Consider the following 24,961-nt stretch of genomic DNA (forward strand, 5'->3'; position numbering starts at 1 on the left):
TTCTGCTCTTTTGCCTTTGGTTTCCTTATAATTACTATATATTCCCAAATTTCCAGGGGGGCATGGCCTCCCTTCCCCTGCCGGAGCCCATGCTTTCAGTTCGTTCATTTTCTGGAGGTATTTGTTTGAACATTGACTTTTCAACCTATGAGTTTATTTATTTCCTCCATTATAATTTTTCTTTTTCCCTGAGCAAGTTGTGGAATGTTGTACTCAGGTCATTTTCCGTTATCACTTTTAACCAAACGGTTCGTGTAACAAACTGTAAGTAAGGAGCGACCCGGCTGAATAGTAAACGAAACTCTAAACACAGAATTTTGATATCAATAGATACATTTAAGGAATTGGATTTTTATGCTGATTTCAAATATATAGGTTTCATCAAGTATAGTCTTGTTCATCAAAAGTGACGAAAAAATTTGCATTATTTTCAAAAAAAGGGAGATACACCCCTAAAAGTCATGAAATCTTAATAAAAATAACACCATCAGATTCAGCGTAACAGAGAACCCCACTATAGAGATTCCAAGCTCCTGTTTGCAAAAACGTAGAATTTTGTATTTTTTACCAGAAGAAAGATCACGGATGCGTGTCTATTTTATTTTATTTTTTCTCCCAGGGGTGATCGGACAGATCTAGTGGTCCTTAGAATATCACGAGAGGGCTCATTCGTACGGATATTAAAAAGTTCTAGTGCCCTTGTTAAGTGACCAAAAAATTGGAGGGCAACTGCAACTAGGCCCCCTCCCACGCTTATTTTTTTCCCAAAGTCACCCGATAAAAATTTTGCAATAGCCATTTTGTTCAGCATAGTAAAAAAATCTAATAACTATGTCTTTGATGATGACTTAATCCCCCACAGTTCCCAGGGGAAGGGCTGCAAGCTATGAAATTTGCCCATTGTTTACATATAAGATTGGTTGTTGGGAAGTATATAGACATTTTCTGGGGGGATTTTTTTCTGGGGGGGTCGGGGGGAGGAAGTTACGTAGGAGGGTCTGTTCATGGAGAAATATCTTATGGGGGAAGAAAATTTTCCATGAAGCACTATTTACATGACATTTCTATGAAGGGGGCGTAAAATTTTGCAGCATCATTTAAAAACGATAAGAAATTAAATTAAAAAAACAATTTTTTTCACCTGAAAGTAAGGAACAATATTAAAACTTAAAACATGCATAAATAATTACGTATATTAGGGGGTTCACTCCCTCGTCAATACCTCGCTCTTTACGCTAAACAGCTAACAGCTATATTCAGCTATATAAAACAGCTATATTCTAATTGAATGGCATTTGTGATTCAGGGGTCATTCTCAAAGAATTGGAACAAAATTCAAGTGAACGTTTTATTATATCTAATTTTTTTTCCCCTTTTCGTCAAAGTCTCATGATAAATAGCGTTATTTCCTTTATCTGTCAACAAACGAAGTTTCCTTACAAAAAGTGTCATTTTTTTTTTTGTCATTGCAATGAATTTTTTCATTATCATGAAAATTCACTCTCGGCAATAAAGTTTAATCGTTCTTTACTGCTGTTGAAAAAATGTCTGTGGCAAGTTAAAATCTTAAATAGTCAAAATATCTATAGCAAGCCAAAATCTTGATTCTGGAGGAAAAAATTAAAAAAGCTTTACAAATATTCTTTTTATTTACCAATAAAAAAAATTCATTTGACAACGAACAAAATTTATGAGAATTTTTTTTTCCACAAAAGAAGCTTTTTCAAAGAAAAGTAATGGGCTGTATTAAACCGAAGACGAGAAGAAATAACCTCAAATAATTATTTACGCCTAAAACTAACAGAATTCACTAACAATAAATAAATGGGACCCAAAAGCAACTGAAATAACAATAAATAATCACGTCAAACACAAGACGAAAAGGAATTATCGAGAGTAAGAAAAGGGCTAACGCTCCCTATGATCAGAGTGTCATTTGTGCTTTACTGAAAACAGAATATACTTCGAATGTTTTCTCTTTTATAACGTTAAGAAATCCAAAATTTTTGAAACTTCTGGAAGAATGTAATTATACATTAATTTTTCAATCTACATCCATTAGTTCTTTTCAGAAATCTTTTTTTTGATGGCATGACAAATAAAAACCACAGCTCAAAAGAATTTGTTTACGATAAAACACAAATGACACTCTGGTCTTTAGAAGGCTGGGCCCGGGCCTGGAGGCCCCCCTGCGTATGCCGCTGTAAAGAGGCGTCAGCCCTTCTCCTGTTCGCGGTAATTTCTGTTCTTTTTCAATTTGATTTGGTTAGTTACTGTTTGTTTTGAATTTCATTCATTTATTGTTAATGATTTGCGCTAGTTTCAAGGTTAAATTGCTATTTGACTTTATTTTTGCTAGTCTTTGGTTTAATATAGCTCTTTACTTCGTTTTGAAAAGCTTCTTTTGTGGATTCTTTTTTAATTATCATTTTTCGTTTTGTATTTAATTAACATTTTTAAACTAAATTTTTACTATAGGGTAAAAAGTGAACAGTAAAAATAATATACTGAAGAATATCTAGAAAAGTAAAGTTTTATAGAAGCGGTATTTAAATCCTCTCGTTTTCACCTCGATTTTCACTTTGATTTTCACTTTGATTTTGGGGCAAAGAATTGTGATAGAATATCGACGCGTGATAATAGTAACTGAAACTCTATGAAACGGATGTATTCAAGCATTATATACATAAAAAAATTCCGGTTTTTTCACAGTTTAATATAAACTTATCAAATTTAAAGGAGCCATTAATAGTCATTAACGTAATTAAACTTGCATAATAATAGGAAAATAAGGATTGCTTCCAATCCAATGTTTTCCATTCACATATCCAAGCTTTGATTAACGCTACTACCCTATTCAATCTCTCACCCTTTACGCTAAAATGTATTTTTTTTCTAAATACTTTTGGGAAAATGCTCTAACAAAAGAATAATATGGTGCATAATATACCTTATTTATCAATAATAATGTTTAAAGGTTGAAATTTTCGCATTTACTCGTATTTTTTTAATTATTATACTAGTACTTTTTGCAATTATCTTTTTATTTTATTTATCCTATTTATTGAAGTTACTTGCATTAGCGTTAAGTATTAAAACTTTTAGGACCAATATTCTAAGCGGAATCTTTAAATAACACTGTTACGGTGGCCTACTGTAAGGACTTTCGACGAAAGCATTGGTCAACATTTAACGAAATAATTGGTGGACTTGAGGCTGGGGGGGGGCGATCCTTGTGTACAGAATAAGTTTTTAACATTTCCATTTTAATATCGTTCTTAAATTTCATTTGAAAAATCTTATTTTCATATTTAGAAAACTCGAAATTAGACAACCTCCGATACTGAGCTTTTACTTTTTAGCGTATCTTTCCTTTTCATGAAGGAAAAAATTCTGTGAAATCTATCTCAAAGCTAGAAAAAAGGAACATTTTCCTAATTGTTTCGACATCTTTGTGGCAGCTTTAGTTTGCAAGATATCACGTTTCACTTCCATCTCAATCTTCTTCTATGTTAAGTACTGCTTGTTTTCAATTATGGCATGAAAGGAGATACAATATCCCTTGGAATTTCTTGCTTCTAATCATGACCGTGCTTAGCATGAAAGTGACAACGACAACCTAGTAAAAACTAATATACGGCTGAAAGCTGTTTCACTTTGCTCTTCTGTAAAGTAAGCAATCTAAGAATACGAAATGATCTTTGGTTGGTCAACTAAAAATAATCAAAATTATATTCAGTTTGAAGAACCTACTTAGGCACTGAGGAACAGGTGTAATGTAAAGTGAAATTTAGAATTAAAATTTGATACAAATTATGTAGTGATATATTATTCATGAAATTTCTTATTGACAAAAGAAAGCAACTCTTTCCAAAGCCTATATAAAAAATAAAAACATTTTTAATAAAAACAAATTTGGCATTCAAAACTGATGGGTTTGAAAACTTGTCACACTAGCCATCGCCATAATGTCAAATTGCGGTCCCTTTCATTAAGACTTGAGGAACCTGAAGTCTACAGTAAATAAACCTTAAGTTTATAGGAGAATACCTACCAAATGTATAGTATGTATAAAGGGCGGATCCAAGATTTTTTTTTTTTTGGGGGGGGGGGTTACTAATTTTTGAATTTTTCGGGGGGGGGGGGGGTTACTAATTTTTGACTCAGTTTTCGACTGATTATACTGATTTTTACTTAGGTTTTACTAATTTTCGACTTATTGTCGACTCGGTCAAAAATTTTTTTTTTGGGGGGGATTCAAACCGGGTAAACCCCCCCCCTGGATACGGCCTTGGTATGTATGGTATGTATGTAATGAATGTACATACCTATTTTTAACATTTGCGAAACCGTGCCAATTATATGCACGAATAACAAATATTTGTAACGATAAAATAAATATGCACAAAAAACAATCTTTAAGTTCCTGTGTTTCTTTTATTTAGAAAAAGAACTGTTTACATTTTGTTTTATTTAGTCTATTTAAGGGACAATAAAAACTTGAAGGCACATAGCATGCATTTTATTAAGAAGGCTCGGCAAAACAAACTAGGAATTTTTGTGTTTGGCACCACATACCCATTTGATCTTATATCATGTTCATCTGATTATGATCATATTATGATCTTATTATCATAATATGATCTTATAGCAATAATGGTGTTGATCAGCAAAGCAATTTTCTGAATACTTCAAATGAAAATTCAACATACCAAACGTTATAAAAAAAAACTACAAACTGTTTTATTTTCGACTTTATATTTCTATAGAAGAACTGCAGTTTTCAAAGCAAATTTTTTGATATGTTTAATATTTAAACAAGGATTAAATATTTAAACCTTAAATATAAACAATTCGTCCGTCTAATACAATTGCCTACAAATTAAACAGATCTGGTAAAATATCAAGTCTTGTAGTTTACCCACTATTTTTAAGTTTTATTTACTTAATCACGGTTGACACTTTTTATCTACTCCAATTGGTGGATAAACATTGAAATTCTGAATAAAAAAAAATTGACAAATGAAGAAATATTTTCGAGAAAAGGGTTAAGTAGAATAATTTTTTGTCTATTTTTCGGTTCGTTTTTTTCTCTAACTAGTGGCACTAGCACCGCCAATCAATTTATTTTCACTGTATTTTCGATTTAGCATTACTACTTAGGATATTATAAACATCACTTATCATTAGCGTTTTAATACTCTCTGGCCGAAATATTTTGAGCCTCTTACAGGAGGGGGCATCCTCCTGTAAGGCATGCATCCTCCGTAAAAAAACATCATATCAGCGGGCTTAGTCACTGCCTCCCCTTTCTCAAGAAGGATAAAACAATTTAAATCTTGAACCTGATATTATCTGCCTTTTGTAGTAGAAAATATGGAATAATGGAACACGGATAAGAATGGAACACTAATATTCTTTTTGCTTTTAAATTAGCTCGCTTGGATTTCAGGTTATGGCTGTTTTTATTTATTCTATTTATAACAGGTTATAAAAACAAATGATTTATTTCTTGTTTTTCTTGGTTATCCTGTGTTATAATTTTTTTGGCTTTCTAATTCTCTTTTGTTGTTTAAGTGAATATAAAAATTGTTTTAAGAAAAAAAAAAGATCTATTTATCTTGTAATTTGGACATAAAGAAAAGAAAAATCCTTCTTAAAAGACATCCTTGGATAATCATATGTTAATCGTAACTAGTCTTAAAATGAACTCAAAATGAAATATGATCATAACAGCATTCAAGCATAATTTATCAATCAAAACCAACGCGCCAATAGGTCATACATAACAAGAAAAAAAAACACCAAAGGGAATGAGGAACCGGAATATACCTTCTGCCCCGTTTTGGACTCAGCAAGGGAGCTACTAGAGCTCTTCGTGCCTGACCAATAATTGAGTTTCACATGACAAAAAAAAAGAAAAAAGACAAGATATTACATGACCGTCTGAAATATTTTCAAAGATCAATGAGTTAGTTTTCCACTAATTCCGTAAAATGTTACCAATTATTTGAATTATCCCAATATCAATTATATGAAAGTGACATCCTCTCCTGAATTCAAAATTGAACCTTTTTAAAGAGTTTTTTTTCTACGATTGAATTTTGCATAGGATAAAAATCCACAATATTTACGTATCTTCGTTCTAAAAGTTTTCATTAAAAAATTATTTTGTACTACCCTTATATTTGCTAATTCCCCCCCCGCCATTGATGGAGGCGTACTTAATCTTATTATTACGTTTCAAATTTTTGTTGCTACGCCTTATTATCACGGCATAAAGGACAAATGCTCTACTGCAAGGGCAGCGGCAATCACAGCTTAGGTAATTAAACAATGACAATTGCCCATGAACTTTGCGTGTTCCACTCAATAAAGTTCAGGTAAAGTACTTTATTTCGAATGTCACTCTTCAATGTCATAAATAAAAAATAACACGTTTTAACAACTGAAATTAAGGAGCAGCATTAAAACTTTAAACGAACAGAAATTATTCCGTATATGAGGGGGTTGCTCCTTCCTCGTCCCTCGTTCTTAAAGTCTTCAAAAATGCTTTTCATCCAAATTCAACCACCCTTGTGTTTTACTAGTCGGCCTTAAGGAATTGGGACAAAAATTCAAACTTTAACGTGAAGAGTAAAGGATGAGGAGGGGGAAGCCCATGTAATATACGGAATAATTTCTTTTTGTTTTAAGTTTTAATGTTGTTCCTTTCTTTCTTTTGAAAAAAATTGTTTATGTTTTATTTAATTCCCTTACAATTTTTAAATCATGCCAGGGAATCCCCCCAGCCCTGATTAAGGCTTTCCCAAGAAAATTAACCCAGAAAATTTCCTTCACACGCAAAATTACCCCTGTGGAGAATCTTCCCCAGTAGAAAATATACCCTTAAAAAATCCTGTACATTTCCCAGTAACTAAATATTATATATAAACATGGGCAAATTGCATAACTTACAACCCTTTTCTCGGGGTCTGTGGGGGCCATGTCATCCCCAGAGGCATAGCTATTCAATCTTTCAACTATGCTGAACCAAATGGCTATTTTAAAAATTTCGAAAGTATGTCTTTTGGGAAAATAGAGCGTGGAAGGGTGTATAGTTACCCTCAAATCTTTTTGGTCAATTAAAAAGGGGAGTAGAAATTTTATTTTCCGCTAGAATGAGCCCTCTTCTGATCTTCTAAGACCATTGGTTGGATACGATCACCCATTCGCACAACAACGACAGAAAAAAAACACACATCCGTGATTTTCTTCCGGCAAAAACTTAAAAATTCCACATTTTGTAGATAGGAGCTCGAAACCTCTGCCGTAGAGTTCTATTAAATTCTGAATCTGATGATGTGATTTTTATTAAGATCACTGGATTTATAGAGATCAATGGATCTTTGGGATTTTTACTATTGGGCCGACTTTCTTACTTACTATAAGCACCAGCTGTGCAATTTACAAAGAAGCCTTTTTTTAAATATAAAAACATAGGAGCCAAATGTATTAGATCATAATCTTTGGCAAAGTTATTTATGATAATATTTAACTAGAAAACACTCTTTGCTCGTTCTCTCTCTGAAAATTTTCTCTATTCTTTATTCATTGAAAGTGTGAAACCTAATTTTATTATCACGCTTTATCTGAACTGGTTTCCGGCTTCCTAAATAAGTTATTCGATTTATAGCCACTCAAGACTGTCCTTGTAATAAAGGGATGAAGCTAAGGCAGTTTATGCAAAAGAAGAACTGGGAAAAGAAGTAGGTTTTACCATTCTTTAGGTTAGGATTGAAAGCCAGAAGCGGGATTAAATTTTTATTTACAAGAATCTCAAATTATATCGAGGACACCTCGATAAACTTTTTCAAAGAATAAGCTTGCGAAGATTTCCTAGAGTAAAAGGGGGAGATTTTTTGAAAAAAATATCCTGAAATGTTGCAAAATTTTGAATATTACATTTTGAAAGTTTCATAACTTGTTTCTTCTATTGTCTTTCTATCAAATTTTTATGTTCATTTTAGAAAGTAGCGAGTTGGTTAAGTAATCCAACATCTACAGTAATCCATCTACAGTAAAGAGACAGCTACAATACAGTGGTGTCAACTGAAAGTCAGGGGGGTATTGCCCCAACGACAAGATTGTTTTGTCCCTTCCCCCTATACTTTGAAAAATACTTTCTTGTATATTTTCATTGAAAATAGCAACTTCAAAGTTTCAATTAGCCCTTTCTATAAAATTTTATATATTGGGGATGTGAAACCAAAGAAAATTAGGTTTCATCTAAAAGAAAAAAAAAATCATCTAAAAAAAACTGCTGACAAGATTTATCGCTTTTCTAGGGCTCGAGAAAGTTATGAAAATAAGTTAGGGAGAAAAATTTACTACTGAAAAAAAGAAATAAACTCTTTTCGATTTCAAAGCAAAATCTTTTCAAGGCTCATATTTACAGAACTTAGGATAAAAGCCTTTTCTGGAAAGCTTTTATCGACAAAATCTACTTAATTCTCCGTATACATGCCAAATATTTTCATTTTATTTTCACTACTATTTGAAAATTTGTAGTAGCCCCCATTTTACCCTAAAAGGGGGCTGTACCTCCGCCTTGTACAATTGATTTCCTTTCCAATCCTCCTGTGACTAGTATAGATTATAAAAAAATTTATTTTTCATGGCTTGATGTTTGGTTTCTTTGGCTTTGGATTGTTTGGTGCTAAGGTGAGTTGTTAGGTAACAGATTTAAGCCAATTTTTTTTATGCAATATAAAAATTCTGTTTTTTAGAGTTTCGGTTATTATTGAGCCGAGTCACTCCTTACTTAAAATTTGTTACAACGAACTGTTTGATTTGATCCCAGTATACAACTGAACTTCTGCATAATTGTGCTTAAAACATTGAGCTGAAGAAAAGAACGGGACACAATTCTCCAATTTATACAAATGAAAATATATCCCAATTAGCGACACCACTGGCTAACAATATCTTCGTTTTTTCATCCCTTTTTGCTTTTCACCGGAATTAAAATTTGCTTGCTCTGGATATCCAACCCTTTCTTCTGAAATTTCCAAATTGAAGGGGAAGTTCTGACTACAGGACATAATGCAAAAAAAAAAACACTAATGCTTAAAATACCTGCGTATTTTACAAAACATTGCGAAGGAAGCTACTCAATCCTTCATTCTACGTGAAATGTCAAATTTAAAGAAATTAAAAACTGGTTCTAATAAAATTTTAAGTTTTACTGTAATAAAGTTTTCCTGTATAAATTCTATATAAATTGGGCATCGAACAGCACACGTTGGGCAGTCCTTGCGCCGCCAAACAGAAAGTCTGTGGGATTGGTCATATTTCCTTTAGGAGAAAGAAATTACAGGCAAAAATGGCCAGAAATCATTTGAAATGAACAACAGCATGATTAGCAATTTGATTTAGCAAAAATCAAACACTGAAGATACCACGGTTTAACGGTAACACACAAAAGAATGAAACCAAAAGAGAGTCAAACATCCCACAGATGGGCGTAGCCAAAACTCATTGTTCCCTTGGAAATATTTCTCAAAAGAGACTAAGTTCTGGCAATGGAGAGTTAATCTCCCACTCTTTATCTGGAGGATTACCCACGCCTTCCAAGAAAAGATACTCAGTCACGCCTGTAATCACACAAAAATTAGAAAGGCTGTGTTTTAAGGCTTGGCCTGTCTTTAACAGGGATAAGTAAATTCTAAACAATTAGTGTTGCAAACGGCAAAAGCTTAGATTTTGGCTTGTTCTGTATCCTTGATACATGTAGAGATGTTTCCGAGTGCATGGACGCCTCAAACATTCTCGGGGGAGGAGGCTCAAAAAAGTCATATTTTCATTTGTTAAAGAATGTTACATTTTTTTTAAACTTTCCCTTCTAGTAAAAAAGAAACGAGTTTGAAATAATCCCCCCTCCCAAAAAAGCACATCCTTCTGTTAGATGTAAGCTGAAACAACATCTCAAGCCACAGTTATAGCAACAGCTTTAATAATGTGTCCGTCTTTTATAGGATTTTGCTTCTATGATGTCTACCATATGTAGAGGATCTCAGGGTGATAAGCTTCAATTTGTTTTTCGAATGTATGACATTGATGGTAATGGAGCCATTGATAAAGATGAACTGTTCCAGATCATTACCGCTGTACACAAATTAGTGCTTCCAAAAAAGAATAGTAGCAGCAGCAATTTACTTCATCATCATCTTGTTGAACGACACGTGGAGAGGATATGGAAGGTAATTACTATGACAGATCTAAACATTTCTATTGCAAAGGGATTCTATTGTGTTTTTGGTTAGAGTTACTAGCAGAAAGAAGGCGTGCGATTGGACCAGATGGTACTTAATAGTGCAATCAGTTGTTGAGAAAAACAAATGGAGCAGGGACTTGTGAGTGCTTACGAACTGTAAGTCAATATTAGGAATATGAATCACAATAAATAGAGCGAAATGAATAAAGAGCTATTACCTGCTGAATATTTGTATTTTCTACAAATTTTTTATACATTTTCTACAAATTTTCTACAGATTATTTTTCTAAGAGGCGTACACAAAAAATATACATTTTCGAAAGCTTGAAGAACGATTAACATGCTAAATTGTATGTACAATAATAGAGCATATTATTTAGCGACAAATGTCCGATCTATTAAAAATCGGCCACATTGTTCACGGTCTTCTACCGTGTTCTACATTCTGCTAAATATTAGCTAGAATGCTGAGAATGAGTTGAAATTATTGATGAGGCATACATGGTCAAAATTTGTAAATTATTGCAGCAGGCTCAAGTATAATGGATAATGCGCAAAATTATCCTGACCCCGCTTCATCGTATGATGCTGATTCCCACAATGCAAATGCATCAGCATCGTTGAAGAAAAAATTAAGCAATTTTATTCACTCTACTATGGAGTCTTCAAAAGATTCCCTCGAAACTTAAATCGGTTTTTCGCCAAATGATTTTTAAAGCAGGAGGATAATTTCTCCTATAGGAGAAATTTCTCCTTCAGGAGGATAATTTCTCCTTCAGGTGTAGAATTTCCAAAGAGCATTTGCAGGTAGAATAGGCAAGGCCGTTTCCAGGGGGAGGGGGGTTACCCGGTTTGAACCCCCCCCCCCAAAAAATTTTTGACCGAGTCGAAAATAAGTCGAAAATTAGTAAAACCTAGGTAAAAATCAGTAAAATTAGTCGAAAACTGATTCAAAAATTAGTACCCCCCCCCCAAAAAAAGTAAAAAATTAGTACCCCCCCCCCCGAAAAAAATCCTGGATCCGCCCTTGAGAATAGGCTGATCCATGTTGCCACAAAAATGTCCTTAACTGATCTTACAGAATCTGCATCTCTTCAATCTAAAATCCGTAGTTTAAAGCCAAAACACTGCTTAAGCTATTTGACGTCAAATTTAGCATCGATAGTTGCCACATTTACGAAAAATTTACACCAAACTAATTAGCTAGCCCGGCGACACTAAAAAATACTACTCAAATAAGATTTTCTTTGGAACATCTTGAGGCGATCTAGCTACAATCCTAGATCTTCAAATAGCATACGAAGGGTGCTTCATATCATAAAGTTACAACTGTTGCATTTTAAGCTACAAATTTCTACGTTGTAAAAATTTAAAGCTATAAATCGAAATATTTGACCTATGTATATCTCTTTTTGAGACCAAAATGATGTGCTGTTCGCCAGAATTTCCTCAAATTTTAAAGACTTCTCCCAAACTTTAAAAATTGCTATTTCCTCTATAGCTCTAAACCTGCTATTTGTTCTTCTGTCTGAAGCCAAGGTAGCCATTAGTTTGAAACTTTTTTTCTTTTGGAACAAAAAATCATTCGGAAGTAAGTTTTGGTATTTGATTAAAATTACAATTGAAAAATTTGAAAAATTGTAAAATTTATTAACACCGTAATAGAGGTTTTCTAAAAGCCTTATCCTAACAAATGCTTAGCTTACCAAGTGCTTCCATTATCACAAAATTTTTCCGAATTTCCCCGAAAAAAGCTGGGTGTTTTGAAATCTCTCCAAGAATTAACTATTTGTATTCCTCTTAACGTTCGTGTATTTGCAAACGTTGATTTCTATGGAGAGTTTAGAAAAATCCATTTATTTTCTGTAAAATTCGGGAAAAACTGATAACTTCGGTGGTAGTAAGTATTTTCACAAAAAATCTTTTTTCACAAAAAAAGCTGCCAAGTCAATTATGAAAAAATAAAATTGTCTGTTGTTAAGCAACAGAAAGTAATATACAAGGTCCACACATAAACCCTTCAAAAGAGGGGAAGTTATGCTAAATAGCAGAAGATCTCCAAAATTTTGCTATCTTGTCGCAATTTGAAATGAATAGCAATCACGTCATTTGAGGCTCTCTTGCTGCATGCATCGGTCCACCAATCCAGCCCAACCAGAATTTGAAATGAAACACTTTTTGTAAATGAACTGTAAGTAAAGAGCAAATCAGCGCAATAGCGACCGAAACGTTAAAAAAAGGGAATTTTGACAACGAAACAAAAAGGAATTAAAAGTTCTAGTTCCCTTTTTAAATGACCGGCTTTAGGTTCTTACAGTTCAGGAAGGGGACAATTTTAGGGGGTCTTGAACAATTTTAGAAAGAACTAATGCATTAAACTGAATATCTAATGTATAACGGTGTTAATTGCTGAAAACACATTCTTAGACCACACTGGCTATACATGACAAATGAAACTGATAGAGGAAAGAAAATAACAAAATGAAAAATAAAATCAAAAAGGGCAAAAAGACGAGGATTTTCGTCGTTTTTTCACCTTTTTTTTATTTTATTTTTTCATTTTGTTATTTCTTTCTTCTCTGAGTTTCATTTGTCATGTATAGCCAGCGTGGTCAAAGAATGTATTTACATCAAGCTTATGGGGAGCATTGGACCAATATTGTTTCAAATTTTTTAAGTTGTGTTAAAAAACATGCAAATCTTATGTGTCAGTTTAATTTCTTAGAAACCAGCAAAAGACATCGAATTCTTCCACCTTCTTTACGTTCTAACCTACATTTAGGCACACAATCTGAAGGCCCGTTTATTCAGAGAATGGGTTTCAAAACTTTAACACATATCTTAAAAGACCATAGATCCAAAAGACACGTCCTTAGTAACAAATACTAAATTTCAAATCCTTATTATATCAGATTTCGTCCCCTCAAGATTTTCACCAGATTTTACAAATCTCACATAGGTCTTTCAGACTCGTATTCCATTTAGCAAAAACTCGTTTATCGGAAAAATTCTCAAAACTGGAATTTCAACAGTTTCAACAAACACGGATTTTCCTTCCTAGATTTTGTCCTGGCCCTCCTTTGGAAAATCTATGCTCTAAGGTTTTTACATCCAAGGAGCTAAGTATTCTTTCAAAAGGACCAAAATTTACAATGGCTCAAACACACGTAAATACATCAGAAATTATTACGAGCGTGGAGTCTGCTATTTTTAGCTCTCATGGTGAAGTTGAAAATCCAGAGCTACTCAGAGGTGAAATTGTAAAGAGTATTCTTGATTATAGGCCATCTTTGTCACTTTCAACTCAATTAAAGGAAGAAATTCAAATCCTCCGAAACTTAAAAATAGACAAAAATACAGTGATTACGAGAGCGGACAAGGGAAACACAGCTGTAATTATGAATTCTGCAGATTATGAATTAAAAGTTAACACCCTTTTAATGGATAAAATATTTACAAAGAAGTAAAAATTGATCTCACGGACAAATACACACAGCAGTTGAGAAAAGAACTAGGAATTTTAGAAGATACTAGACTAATTAGCCCTCAAATGTACAGAAAATTTTACCCCAAATGTTGTTCAGCCCCAAAGTTTTATGGTCTGCCTAAAATCCATAAGAAAGATATTCCGTGACGTCCAATTGTAGCATGTTATAGTTCTCCGGCTACAGGTATAGTTAGTTTTTTAGCCACCATTTTTAAGCCTCTTTTAAGCACACAGAAATCCTCCTTAAAAAAACTCCATTAAACTTGTTGAGAAGTAAAAATTCAAAGTACAACATAAAAAACTATTTTATCTAGTTGTGATGCAGTTACTACGCACACTTTATGCGATGTCCATAAATGTGAGTAGGCCTTACAAAGAAAATTTGAGGAGAATTCAGCTTGGTCGGATTACAAAGCTTTGGAAATTGACAAAATCATGAGCCTCGTTTGTCTTTTCAACAAGTTCTATTTATATTTTAAGTTCCGAAAAAAATTTTCCCTTCAAATAATTGGCCTATTTGAGATTGCGGTTTCTTCTCCTCGCTCGGAAATTTGATACATGGGCTTCATTGAATAATCCACTTTGAATAGTTTCAACTTAAAACCTTCTAGATACTTTCATTTTATTCGAAAAATCTTTTCTGTTTGGGAGCACGGACAAAATTCTCGGAGATATTTTTTGGCACATATGAACTCTTTTGATCTGAATCTACAGCTCACAATGGAACTCGAAGATTTGAATAAGCTGCCATTCTTGGATGTTTTAATTATAAAAACTACTCCTAGCCTTGAATTTTCTATACATAGAAAGCCGACTCATAATGATTTATATCTACATTTCCCTTCCCATCACCGTCCTTCTGTGAAAAGAGGGGTAATAATCTCTTTAGTCGACAGAGTTTTAAAAATTTGTTTCAGTAATCATAAAAATTCTAAATTAAATTATGTCAAGGATATTCTTTTCTGCAATGGTTACCCAATCAAACTTATTGAAAATATCATAGATAGACGATTAAAAAAGATAAAAGAACAAAACAGGGAGCTCGTCCCCCCTTGATTCAGTTACCCCGACAATTGAGAAAAAAAACTTTCATCGCTTTACCATACATCCCCGAAACTTGGCAATAAACTTGGAAAAATTAAAAAAAAACACAATCTCTCTGTTTCTTTCAAAACCGAACAAAAAGTTGAACACTTTTTGAACTCAGAAAAGGATAAAACTGATCCTGGGTGTGGTGTCTACAGAATCCTGTGTTCATGTGGGAAATTTTACATTGGTAGGACCCATCAACAACTAGGTGAACATTTGCATGAGCACAAAATTTCAATAGATAAGTCCCTGAGATTAAAAAATAACAATGACAACTTTGATTCGGCATTGGCTTCGCATATTTTCGTAAATCCGACCCATCTGGTTCTTTTTGACGAGGCAACCTTAATATCAACTGTAAACGGCCTACCACAAAGTTTTAAAGAGGTAATTGAGATAAAAAAAATACATGAACCAAAATTTAGCAATAAATAGAGATACTGGAGATATTTCATTAATCCCAATTTACGACAGTTTAATTTTGAAGGACTCAATCAATGTTTTCACCCGGTATAACTTAAAAGAACCTATTTGTATATCTAATGAAAACCGAAACTGTAGACCAGCTTAAACTATCGCAAGGCAAAGGATTCTTGCTTAATCAGCTTTGTAAATTCTTTTTCATTGATTCCTGCCTGGTTTTTATTTAGTTCTGTTCTGTCTTTGTCGGGAAAACTTCGAAAGGTTAGATTTTCGTTTTTTTCTCTTTTATTTTCTTTTTTGTTTGGCCCTGGGAATAACAAGTCGGAACTTTTTGTTAACATGGTTTCGTATATCTCCTTCTTCAAGGTTTGTCAATAACTAACGAATTCTTTGTTTTTTCAACTTTTTTTATATTATTTTGAATGTGGATGTCTTCTCTAATCAGTGATTTTCATTTGTTAATTTCTGAAATGTCATCAGTTCAAAATTTTACTGCAACTTTAATGTTTTTTTTCAATATCAAGTAAAAAAAAAAAAAAATTGTAATACAAATTCGTTTTCAGTAAAGCGCCAATGACGCATTAAGTTTTAGACTTTTACAGTGAGAGAAGGAGGCGATGCCCAAACTCTTGTTTTTAGTCATTTTTGTTCGTTTCAAGCTTGATTTGCATATCCAATTTAAGCTTCACTCGTTTTAAAATTTATTTATTCATTTACGTTAGTATCTATTGTATGCTTTTCTGCATTGATTCTTTACATAATTAATTAAAAAAAAAACTTTTTCCACTAATTAAATTTTTCAGAGAAACCCAAAACGAACAGAAATTACAATAAATAACCCGAGTCAAACTCAAAAACGAGCAGAAATTAACATGAGTAGGGCTCAAAACCCCTATGCCTTCCCAAGGCCAGAACATAATTTGCTCTTAGCTGAAAAAAAATATAAATGTTTTTACTTTCATAACTTTAATAAATCAAATAATATTAACATTTTGATTACTAAATATCAGTATATGTATATTAAACTGACAATTCACATCGATTTGTACTTTTTTCAGTAACAAATTATGTTCTGGCCTTGGGACGGTATAGGGGGTTTTGAGCCCTACTCATGTTAATTTTCACTCGTTTTGTGTTTGAATCGGTTATTTATTGTAATTTATGTTCGTTATGGGTTTCACTTACTTAGGGATGCTTATTTGTGGTAGTTTCACGCTTGGTATATTTTTTGATTTTATTTTTTGCTCATTTTTGGTTTAATGGAGTTCTTTAATTTTATTTGAAAAACTTATTTTGTGGAAAAAGTTTTTTTAATTAATTTCTGTTCGTTTTATATTGACATAGTCTTTTCAGGGAAAAAGAAAATAATACTTTAAATCTTTTTTTTTAAGACTTTATAGTTTGACCTGCTATTTGTATGCTGGAGAAACATTTTCAGCAATTTTTAACAACATACACCCTTTTAAAAATCTGGACACAAATGGTAGTGTTTAATTTAGTTTCATACCGCCTCTAGTTGACCTGAAATGGAAAACTTGATACCATTCACAAAAAAAAATCTGTTTACTTTCTTTGATAGCTTGGATACACTTACGCTATTTTGATTTGGTTAAATTATAGAACAGAAGTAGCCCAGAAAGTTTGAACATAATGCCCTCAGTCGTTTTTGGGATACTGCTGAGATGCCTTATTGGGAATTAGCATTAACAGAGTGCCTTTTGATTTAATCTTAAGGCAACATTTAGTTTTTAAACATAATGGGCAAGTGGGAGGGTGGGCGTGGGAGGGGACTAGTTGCCCTCCAATCACTTTCTACTATTAAAAAAGGCATTAGTCCTTTCTATTTCCAGTCGAATGAGCCATTTTTGGTGTTCCTACGACAACTCCTTCGATACGAAGTGCCCTGGTCTAAAAAAAAAAAAAAAAAAAAGCATTGTGCCCAGATCGATCTTTACTATAAAAATGTCAAGCCTTCCAATCACTTTCGACAATTAAAATAGGCACTAGCCCTTTCAATTTCCAATCGAATGAGCCGTTTTTGAGTTTCTACGACAACGCTTTCTATAAACACCATATATGCCCCCAGGGCATAACTTACAACCCTTGACCTAAGGACTGTGTGGGGGTTGTCACCCTCAAAGACCTAATTTCCAGAACTTTCAACTACGTTAAACGGCTATCTCAAAATTTTGATTGGATGCGTTTGAGGAAATGGTGGGTGTGAGAGGGGGAGTAGTTGGCCTTCAATCACTTTTGACGGTGAAAAGGAGCACCAGCCATTTCAATATCAATCTAAAGAACCCTTTTGAAGTTTTTACGACACATCTTTCTATAAAAGCCTTGCATGTCCCCATGGCATAACTTACAACCTTTGCCCTGAGGGTTGTGGGTGGAGGGTTGTCATCCTCGTAGACCTAATATCCAGAACTTTCAACTACGTTGAACAAAATGACCATTTCAAAACTTCGATTGTATGTATTTGGGGTAATAGTGCGTGAAAGGGGGGTTAGTTGCTCTACAAAAACGTCTAACTGTTCAAAAGGCCCTTACCCAATTCAATTTCAAATCGTATTAGCACTTTTTAAATTCTTATTAACAACTCTTTCTATAAAAACCTTATGTGCCCTCAGGGCATAACTTACAACCCTTGCCCTGAGGGCTGTGGGCGGGGGGGTGGTTGTCATCCGCAAAGATATAATTTCCAGAACTTTCAACTACGTAGAAAATATGGCCTTTTCAAAATTTTGATTGAATGTGTTTGGGGAAATGGTTGGCGTGAGAGGGGGATTAGTTGCCCTCCAATTACTTTCGACTATTAAAAAGGGCATTAGTTATTTCAATTTCCAGTCGAATAAGTACTTTTTGAAGTTTCTACGACAAATCTTTGTATAAAAACCTTATATGCCCCAGGACATAACTTGCAACCCTTCCCTGCGGTCTGTGGGGGGGGGGGGTTGTCATTCTTAAAGGCCTAATTTCCAAAACTTTCAAATATGTTGAAAAAAATGGCAATGTAAAAATTTTATTGGATGCGTTTGGGGATAAGGTGAGCGTCTGAGGAGGGTTAGTTGTCCTCCAATCACTTTCGACTATTAAAAAGGGCACTAGTCCTTTGAATTTCCAATCGAAAGCACCCTTTTTGCAAGTTTCTACGACAAAGCTTTCAATAAAAACCTTATATGCCCTCAGGGCAAAACTTGTAACCCTTGCCTTGAGGGCTCTTAGGGGGAGGGGTTGTCATCCTCAAAGAACTAATTATCAGAACTTACAACTACGTTGAACAAAATGGATATCTCAAAATTTTGATTGGATGTGTTTGGGGAAATGGTGGGCGTGGAAGGGGTGTTAGTTTCCTTCCAATCACTTTCGTCTATTAAAAAGGGCACTAGCCATTTCAATTTCCAATTGAATGAGCCCTTTTCAAAGATCTACGACAACTTCTTCGATACGAAGTGCCCTGGTATAAAGGAAAAAAAAATAATAAATAATATATCGTGCCAACATCGTTCTTATATGCTCCCAGGGCATAACTTAAAACCCTTGCCCTAAGGGTTGTGGGGGAGTGTCCTCCTCAAAAACATATTTTCTATCTGGAAATCAACTACGCTGAACAAAATGGCTATCTCAAAATTGTGATTGGATGTGTTTGGGGGAATGATAGGTGTGGGGGGGGGGGGGGTAGTTTCCCTCCTATCACTTTCGACTATTAAAAAAGCATTAGCCATCCCAATTTCAATCGAATGACTCCTTTTCGAAGTTTCTACGACAACTCCTTCGATACGAAGTTCCCTGGCATGGAAAAAAAAAAAATATTGCGCTGCCTATGATTTCTGCTCGTTTTGAGTTTGAGTTTTAACAGGTATTTATATCTGATGATATTAAGTTTAAAATGACCTTTACTTTTCTTTGTAAAACTTCTGTTTTGTAACGTTTTTTTAAGTTAGTTTTTGTTCGTTATTGATTGCAAACAGTTTTTAAAAATACCCTATTTCAAAATCAAACTTTTTTTTTCAAAATCAAATGGTTATCAAAGTATAAAAAACAAGTATAAAAGTAGCAATATCAAAGTAAAAAAATGTGTTTGAGTCCACCTTGGAGTTTTTATTATCTGATGTTTGAAGTATTTTTAACAAAATGGCTCTCTCAAAATTTCATCCGATGGGTTTGGAGAAAAAAGCGGGGGGGGGGGGCTAATTGCCCTTCGATCTCATTTGACTCTTTAAAAATGAACTACAAATTTTCATTTTTAATCAAGTGAGCCCTCTCTGAAGTTTATACGAGACTCCCTTCTATAAGAACCCTATATACACCCAGGGCATAACTTACAATGCCTGTCCCCGGTTCCTGGGGGTTGTGTCGACCACGAAGTTATAATATCGAATGTTTGAAACTATTTTTAACAGAATGGCCGCCTCAAAATTTTTATCGGATGGGTTTGGGGAAGAAAAAGGCGTGAAGGGGGGAGTGCTAGTTGCCTTTTGACTCTTTTGACTCTGAGAAAGTGAACTAGAACTTCTAATTTAAAATCAAATTAGCCCTCTCTGAATTTTATACGAGCATCCCTTCCATAAGAGCTATATATAGCCCAAGGATATAACTTACAGCGCCTGCCCCCCCGGGCCCTAGGGGGTTGTGTTGACACTGGAGTTTTTGTTATCTGACCTATAAAATATTTTTATTAAAATGACTATCTCAAAATTTGTATCGGATGGGTTTGCGGAAAAAAGGGCATGGGGAGTGGGGCTGGTTGCCCTCCGATTCGTTTTGACTCTTAAAAATTGAACTATAACTTTCAATTTCCATCCAAATGAGCCCTCTCTGAAGTTTAAGCGAGCATCCCTTTCATAAGAACCATACATGCCACCAGAGCGTAACTTGAAGCGCCTCCCCCCGGGCCCCAGGGGGTCGTGTCGACATCCAAGTTTTTTTTATCTGACCTTTGAACTATTTTTAAAAAAACGGCTTATCGGATGCATTTGGGGGAAAAGTGGCGTGGGGTGATATATGCTCTCTGTTCTCTTTTGACTCTTAAAAACTGAACTAGAACTTTCAGTTTCCAATCAATTGAGCCAATTCTGAAGTTTATGCAAACATCCCTTCCATAACAGCTATACTCGCCGGGCATAACATACAAAACCTACCAGGGGCCTTGAAGGATTGTGTAGACCCCGGAGTTTTTTTTATATGATATTTGAACCATTTTAAAAAAAATGGCTCTCTTAAAGTTCTTATCGGATGGGTTTGAGGAAAAAGGGTGTGGAGGGTAGAAGCCCTCCAGTCGCTTTTGAATCTTAAAAAGTGAACGAGAATTTTCAATTTCCAATCAAATGAGGCCACTCCGAAGATTCTACGACTATCCCTTCCATAAGAACCATAAATGCCCCCAGAGCATTACTTACAACGCCTGCCCCCGAGTCCTGGGGTTTGCGTCGACACAGGAGTTTTTCTTTTCTGATATTTCAACTATTTTTAACAAAATGGCTATCTCAAAATTTTTATCGGATGAGTTTGGGGGAAAAGGGTGTGTGTGGAGGGCTAGTTGCCCACGGAAATCTTTTGAATCTTGAAAAGTGAACTAGAACTTTCAATTTCCAATCAAATAAGCCCTCTCTTAAGTTTATACGAGCATCCCTTTCATAAGAACCATATACGCCCCTAGGAAAACACTTACAACGCCTACCCCCCGGGCCCTGGGTGGTTGTGTCGACACCAGCGTATTTGTTATCTAATTTTTGAACCATTTTTAAGAAAAGGGCTACCTCAAAATTTGTAGAGGATGGGTTTGGGGGAAAAAGGGCGTGAGGGGGGCATGGTTGCCCTTCAATCTTTTGACTCTTAAAAAGTGAACTAGGACTTTCAATTTCCAATCAAATGAGCCCTCTAAGAAGTTTATACGGGCATCCCTTTCATGTGAACCATGCATGCCTTCAGAGCATAACTTAGAACGCCTTCCCCCGGGCACTGGGTGGTTGTTTTGACACCGGAGGTTTCCTTATCTGACTTTAGAACTATTTTAAACAAAATATCTATTTCAAAATTTTCATCAGATGGGCTTGGAAAAAGAAGGAGTCGGGGGAGTAGCCCCCGGATCTCATTTGACTCTTAAAAAGTGAACTGAGAATTTCAATTTCCAATCAAAGGAGCCTTAGCTGAAGTTTATACGAGCACCCCATCCATAAGAACCATATAATCCCCCAGGTTGTAGCAACAACACCTGCCCTCGGGCCATTGGGGGTTGTGTCGACACCGGAGTTTTTGTTATGTGATCATTGAGCTATTTTTAACAAAATAACTATCTCAAAATTTTTATCGGATGCATTAGGGAAAAAAGGGTGGGGGGCCTAGTTGCCCTCCGATCACTTTCGACTCTTAAACAGGGCACTTGAACTCTCGATTTCCAATCGAATGAGCCCCCTTTGAAGTTTATATGACCCCTTCTGTATGAAGTGCCTCTGGGGAAAAATAATAAATAATAATAATAATAATAATAATAAAACAGTGGATCCGTTTGACCTTTACTATAGGCAACACTATAGCGTTGCCTCTGATTTACACTCAGTACTTGATATTGAAAAATATTGACAATGACGATGGTAAATGAAACAAACAGACATACGCCCAGCTCCTTACGCTAAAGATTACCCCTTTGTCACAACTCTAGTTTTTAAAGTATTAAAAAACTTTAGCGTCAAGAGCGGGGTGTTGAGGAGGGGACATCCCCTTTCATATACAGAATAATTTCTGTTTATTTTAAGTTCCAATGTCGCCCCTTACTTTGAATTAAATAAAAAAACAAGTTTTTTTTTTAACTGAAAGTAAGGAACGACGTTAAAACTTAAAACGAACAGAAATTATTCCGTATATGAAAGGGGCTGTCCCCTCCTCAACGCCTCGCTCTTTACGCTAAAGTTTTTTATTGTCAAAAAATAGAGTTGTGAGAAAGTCAAACTTTACCGTAAAGAGCGAGGCGTTGAGGAGGGGACAGCCCCTTTCATATACGGAATAATTTCTGTTCGTTTTAAGTTTTAACGTCGTTCCTTACTTTCAGTTAAAAAAATTTGTTTTTTTTTATTTAATTTTTGAACTTTTTTCAATTAATGAAGCTTTTGATTTTGGCTCACCGCCAATGAGTAATGGAAGTAAAATTTGTTTATTAATTTACTTTCGTTGGGTTAAATGGCTTTCTCGAAAGTTGTTTAATTTTCTCTGCGTACGTTTAATTAGTACCGAATAAACGTAACTTACTAATTAACAAAAGCATCGAAATTCTATATTCATAAATTTTTAATAAGTATATTGGGGGGTTTGCCCCCTAGTCAATAACTTGCTGTTTAAGCTAAAGTTCAAATTTCGTTCCAATTCCTTAAAAATGACCCCTTAATCACAAAGGCGGTTAATTAGAATAAATAGCTCTTATGAAAGTACTAAAAAATCTTTGGCTTAAAGAGCGAGGTATTGACTAGGGAGTGAACCCAATCATATACGTAATATTTTCTTTTCGTTTTAAGTTTTGATGTTGCTCCTTACTTTCAGTTGAAAAACTTGTTTTTTTTATTTAATTTCTGATCTTTTTCTTTAATAATGATGGGAAATCTGGCGCCCCCTTCATAGCAATGTCCCTTCCCCCATGAAAACTTCGTTCATGAAAAGATCTTCCCATATAATACCCGACCCACCCCCCACCCCTTCCACCTACCAGAAAAAAAAACCCTGAAAACGTCTGTATACTTCCCAATAACCAATAATATATGTTAACATTTGGTAAAGTTCATAATGTCAGCCCTCCCCCCGAGGACTTCGGCGGATTAAGTCATCCTAAAAGACATAGTTATCATATTTTCGACCATGCTGAACAAAATTGCTATCTCAAAATTTTGATCGGGTGACTTTAGGAAAAAAATAAGCGTGGGAGGGGGCCTAGTTTCGCACCATTTTTCGGTCACTTAAAAAGGGCACTAGAACTTTTTATTTCCGTTCCAATGAGCCCTCCCACGATATTCTAGGACAAAAGGGTCGATACGATCACCCCTGAGGGGTAAAAAAAACAAATAAACACGCATCTGTGATCTTTCTTCTGGCAAAAAAGAAATGCAAAATTCCACATTTTCGTAGATAAGTGCTTGAAACCTCTAAAGTAGATTTCTCTTATACGCTGAATATGATGGTGTGATTTTCATTAAGGTTTTCTATAACTTTTAGGGGGTCTTTCCCCCTTTTTTCTAATATCAGCCAAAATTTCTCAGGTACTTAACTTTTGATGGGTAAGACTAAACATGATGAAACTTATATATTTGAAATCTGTATTAAAATTTGATTCTTTTGATGCATCTATTGGTATCAAAATTCCGTTTTTTAGAGTTTCGGTTACCATTGAGCCGGGTCGCTCCTTCTTACAGTTCTTTACCACGAACTGTTTGATTAAAAGAAACTTTTAGATTTTTTCAGTTATGTAAACTTTTTTTATTTAATTTCTGAATGTTTTTCAACATTCAAATTTGTGCAGATTCAAATTTGGGTCATCGTACATGAAAAATTAAGACGGAATTTGTATATTAATTTTGGCAAAGTTTATCCCCGTGTAAAATTTCCTCTTGAAAGTTCACCTCCAGAAACTAACCTCCCAATGTGAAAATCTTACCGTATAAAACAAAAATGATTTATCATGTGTATGAGGGGGCTGTCTCCTCATACAATACCAGGATACCTGACTCCTCCCTCCATGGAAAATTCCTTCCCCTCACGGAAAATCCCTCCATGTAAAGTTCTTCCCACATAAAATACCCCCCCGCCAGGAAAATTCCTCTAAGACAATTCCATTCTAGCTGAAAATTACACTGGAAGATTTTTTGCGGACGATTCCGGCTGAAAATTTTTCTTAGCCCACTTTTATTTGAAAAAGACTTTAATTTCTGATTGTTTTTAAAATAATACCGGAAATATCCCGTCCGTGGAAAATTGTTATCACAAATATCCACCACCCCCTAGTAGAAAGGTGCTCCCGCAGAAAATTTCCTCTGGAGAATTTATCCTGTGGAAAACTCCTCCATGGAGAATTTCTCCCGAGGAAAATCCCTCCTACATCAACGGAAACATACTCTAGGCAATTCTAACCCGGTAAATATTGTCTCGGACAATTTCCCTTAATATCTCCACATATAAAACTGAGTCGGCAAACAGAAAGTAAAACAAATAAAAAGAATTTTGTATAGACATCTTGTTAAATTCCCCTAGTGTAAAATTCTCTTCCAAAGTTCACCCCCCCCCCTGGAACTTCCATCCCCATGGAAAATGATCCCCGTAGAAAACTCCCCAGTGGATAATTCTCCCCCCCTCCCAGGGAAATCCTGGCCTGTATACTTCCGAATAAGAAATAGTATTCGTAAACAATGGGCAAATTTCCTGACTTACAAACCTTTACACGGGGTCTGTGGGGGGTTATGTTATCCTCAAAGACATAGTTGCTAGGCTTTTTAACTATGCTGAACAAAATGACGCTCTCAAAATTTCGATCGGATGACTTTTAGGAAGAAAGGTGGTTGGGAGGGGGGCCAGTTGCCCTCAATCTTTTTGGTCACTTAAAAAGGGCATTAAGACTTTTATTTTCTGTTCGAATGAGCACTTTCTCAATATTCTAGGACTATTAATTCGATGCGATCACCCCCGGGAAAAACAAGAAAACACAAACAAAAATAAATAAAGTTAACACG

At 34.8% G+C, this 24,961-nt stretch overlaps 1 protein-coding gene across 2 annotated transcripts in view; it reads left to right on the forward strand.

Annotated features, from left to right (window-relative positions):
• The window catches only part of LOC148950664 (neuron-specific calcium-binding protein hippocalcin-like), a 257,313-nt gene that overhangs the window by 206,066 nt on the left and 26,286 nt on the right, over window positions 1-24,961 (forward strand). For both annotated transcript variants that reach the window (XM_089091695.1, XM_089091696.1), the window contains exon 7: window positions 10,017-10,241. In XM_089091695.1, coding sequence (XP_088947821.1) covers window positions 10,017-10,241 — 225 coding nt within the window. The remainder of the gene's footprint in view (window positions 1-10,016; window positions 10,242-24,961) is intronic.

Source organism: Artemia sp. Qi Xiang Cuo, chromosome 7 (genome assembly GCF_049724085.1).
Source record: "Artemia sp. Qi Xiang Cuo chromosome 7, ASM4972408v1, whole genome shotgun sequence".
Classification (NCBI taxonomy): Eukaryota; Metazoa; Arthropoda; class Branchiopoda; order Anostraca; family Artemiidae; genus Artemia; species Artemia sp. Qi Xiang Cuo.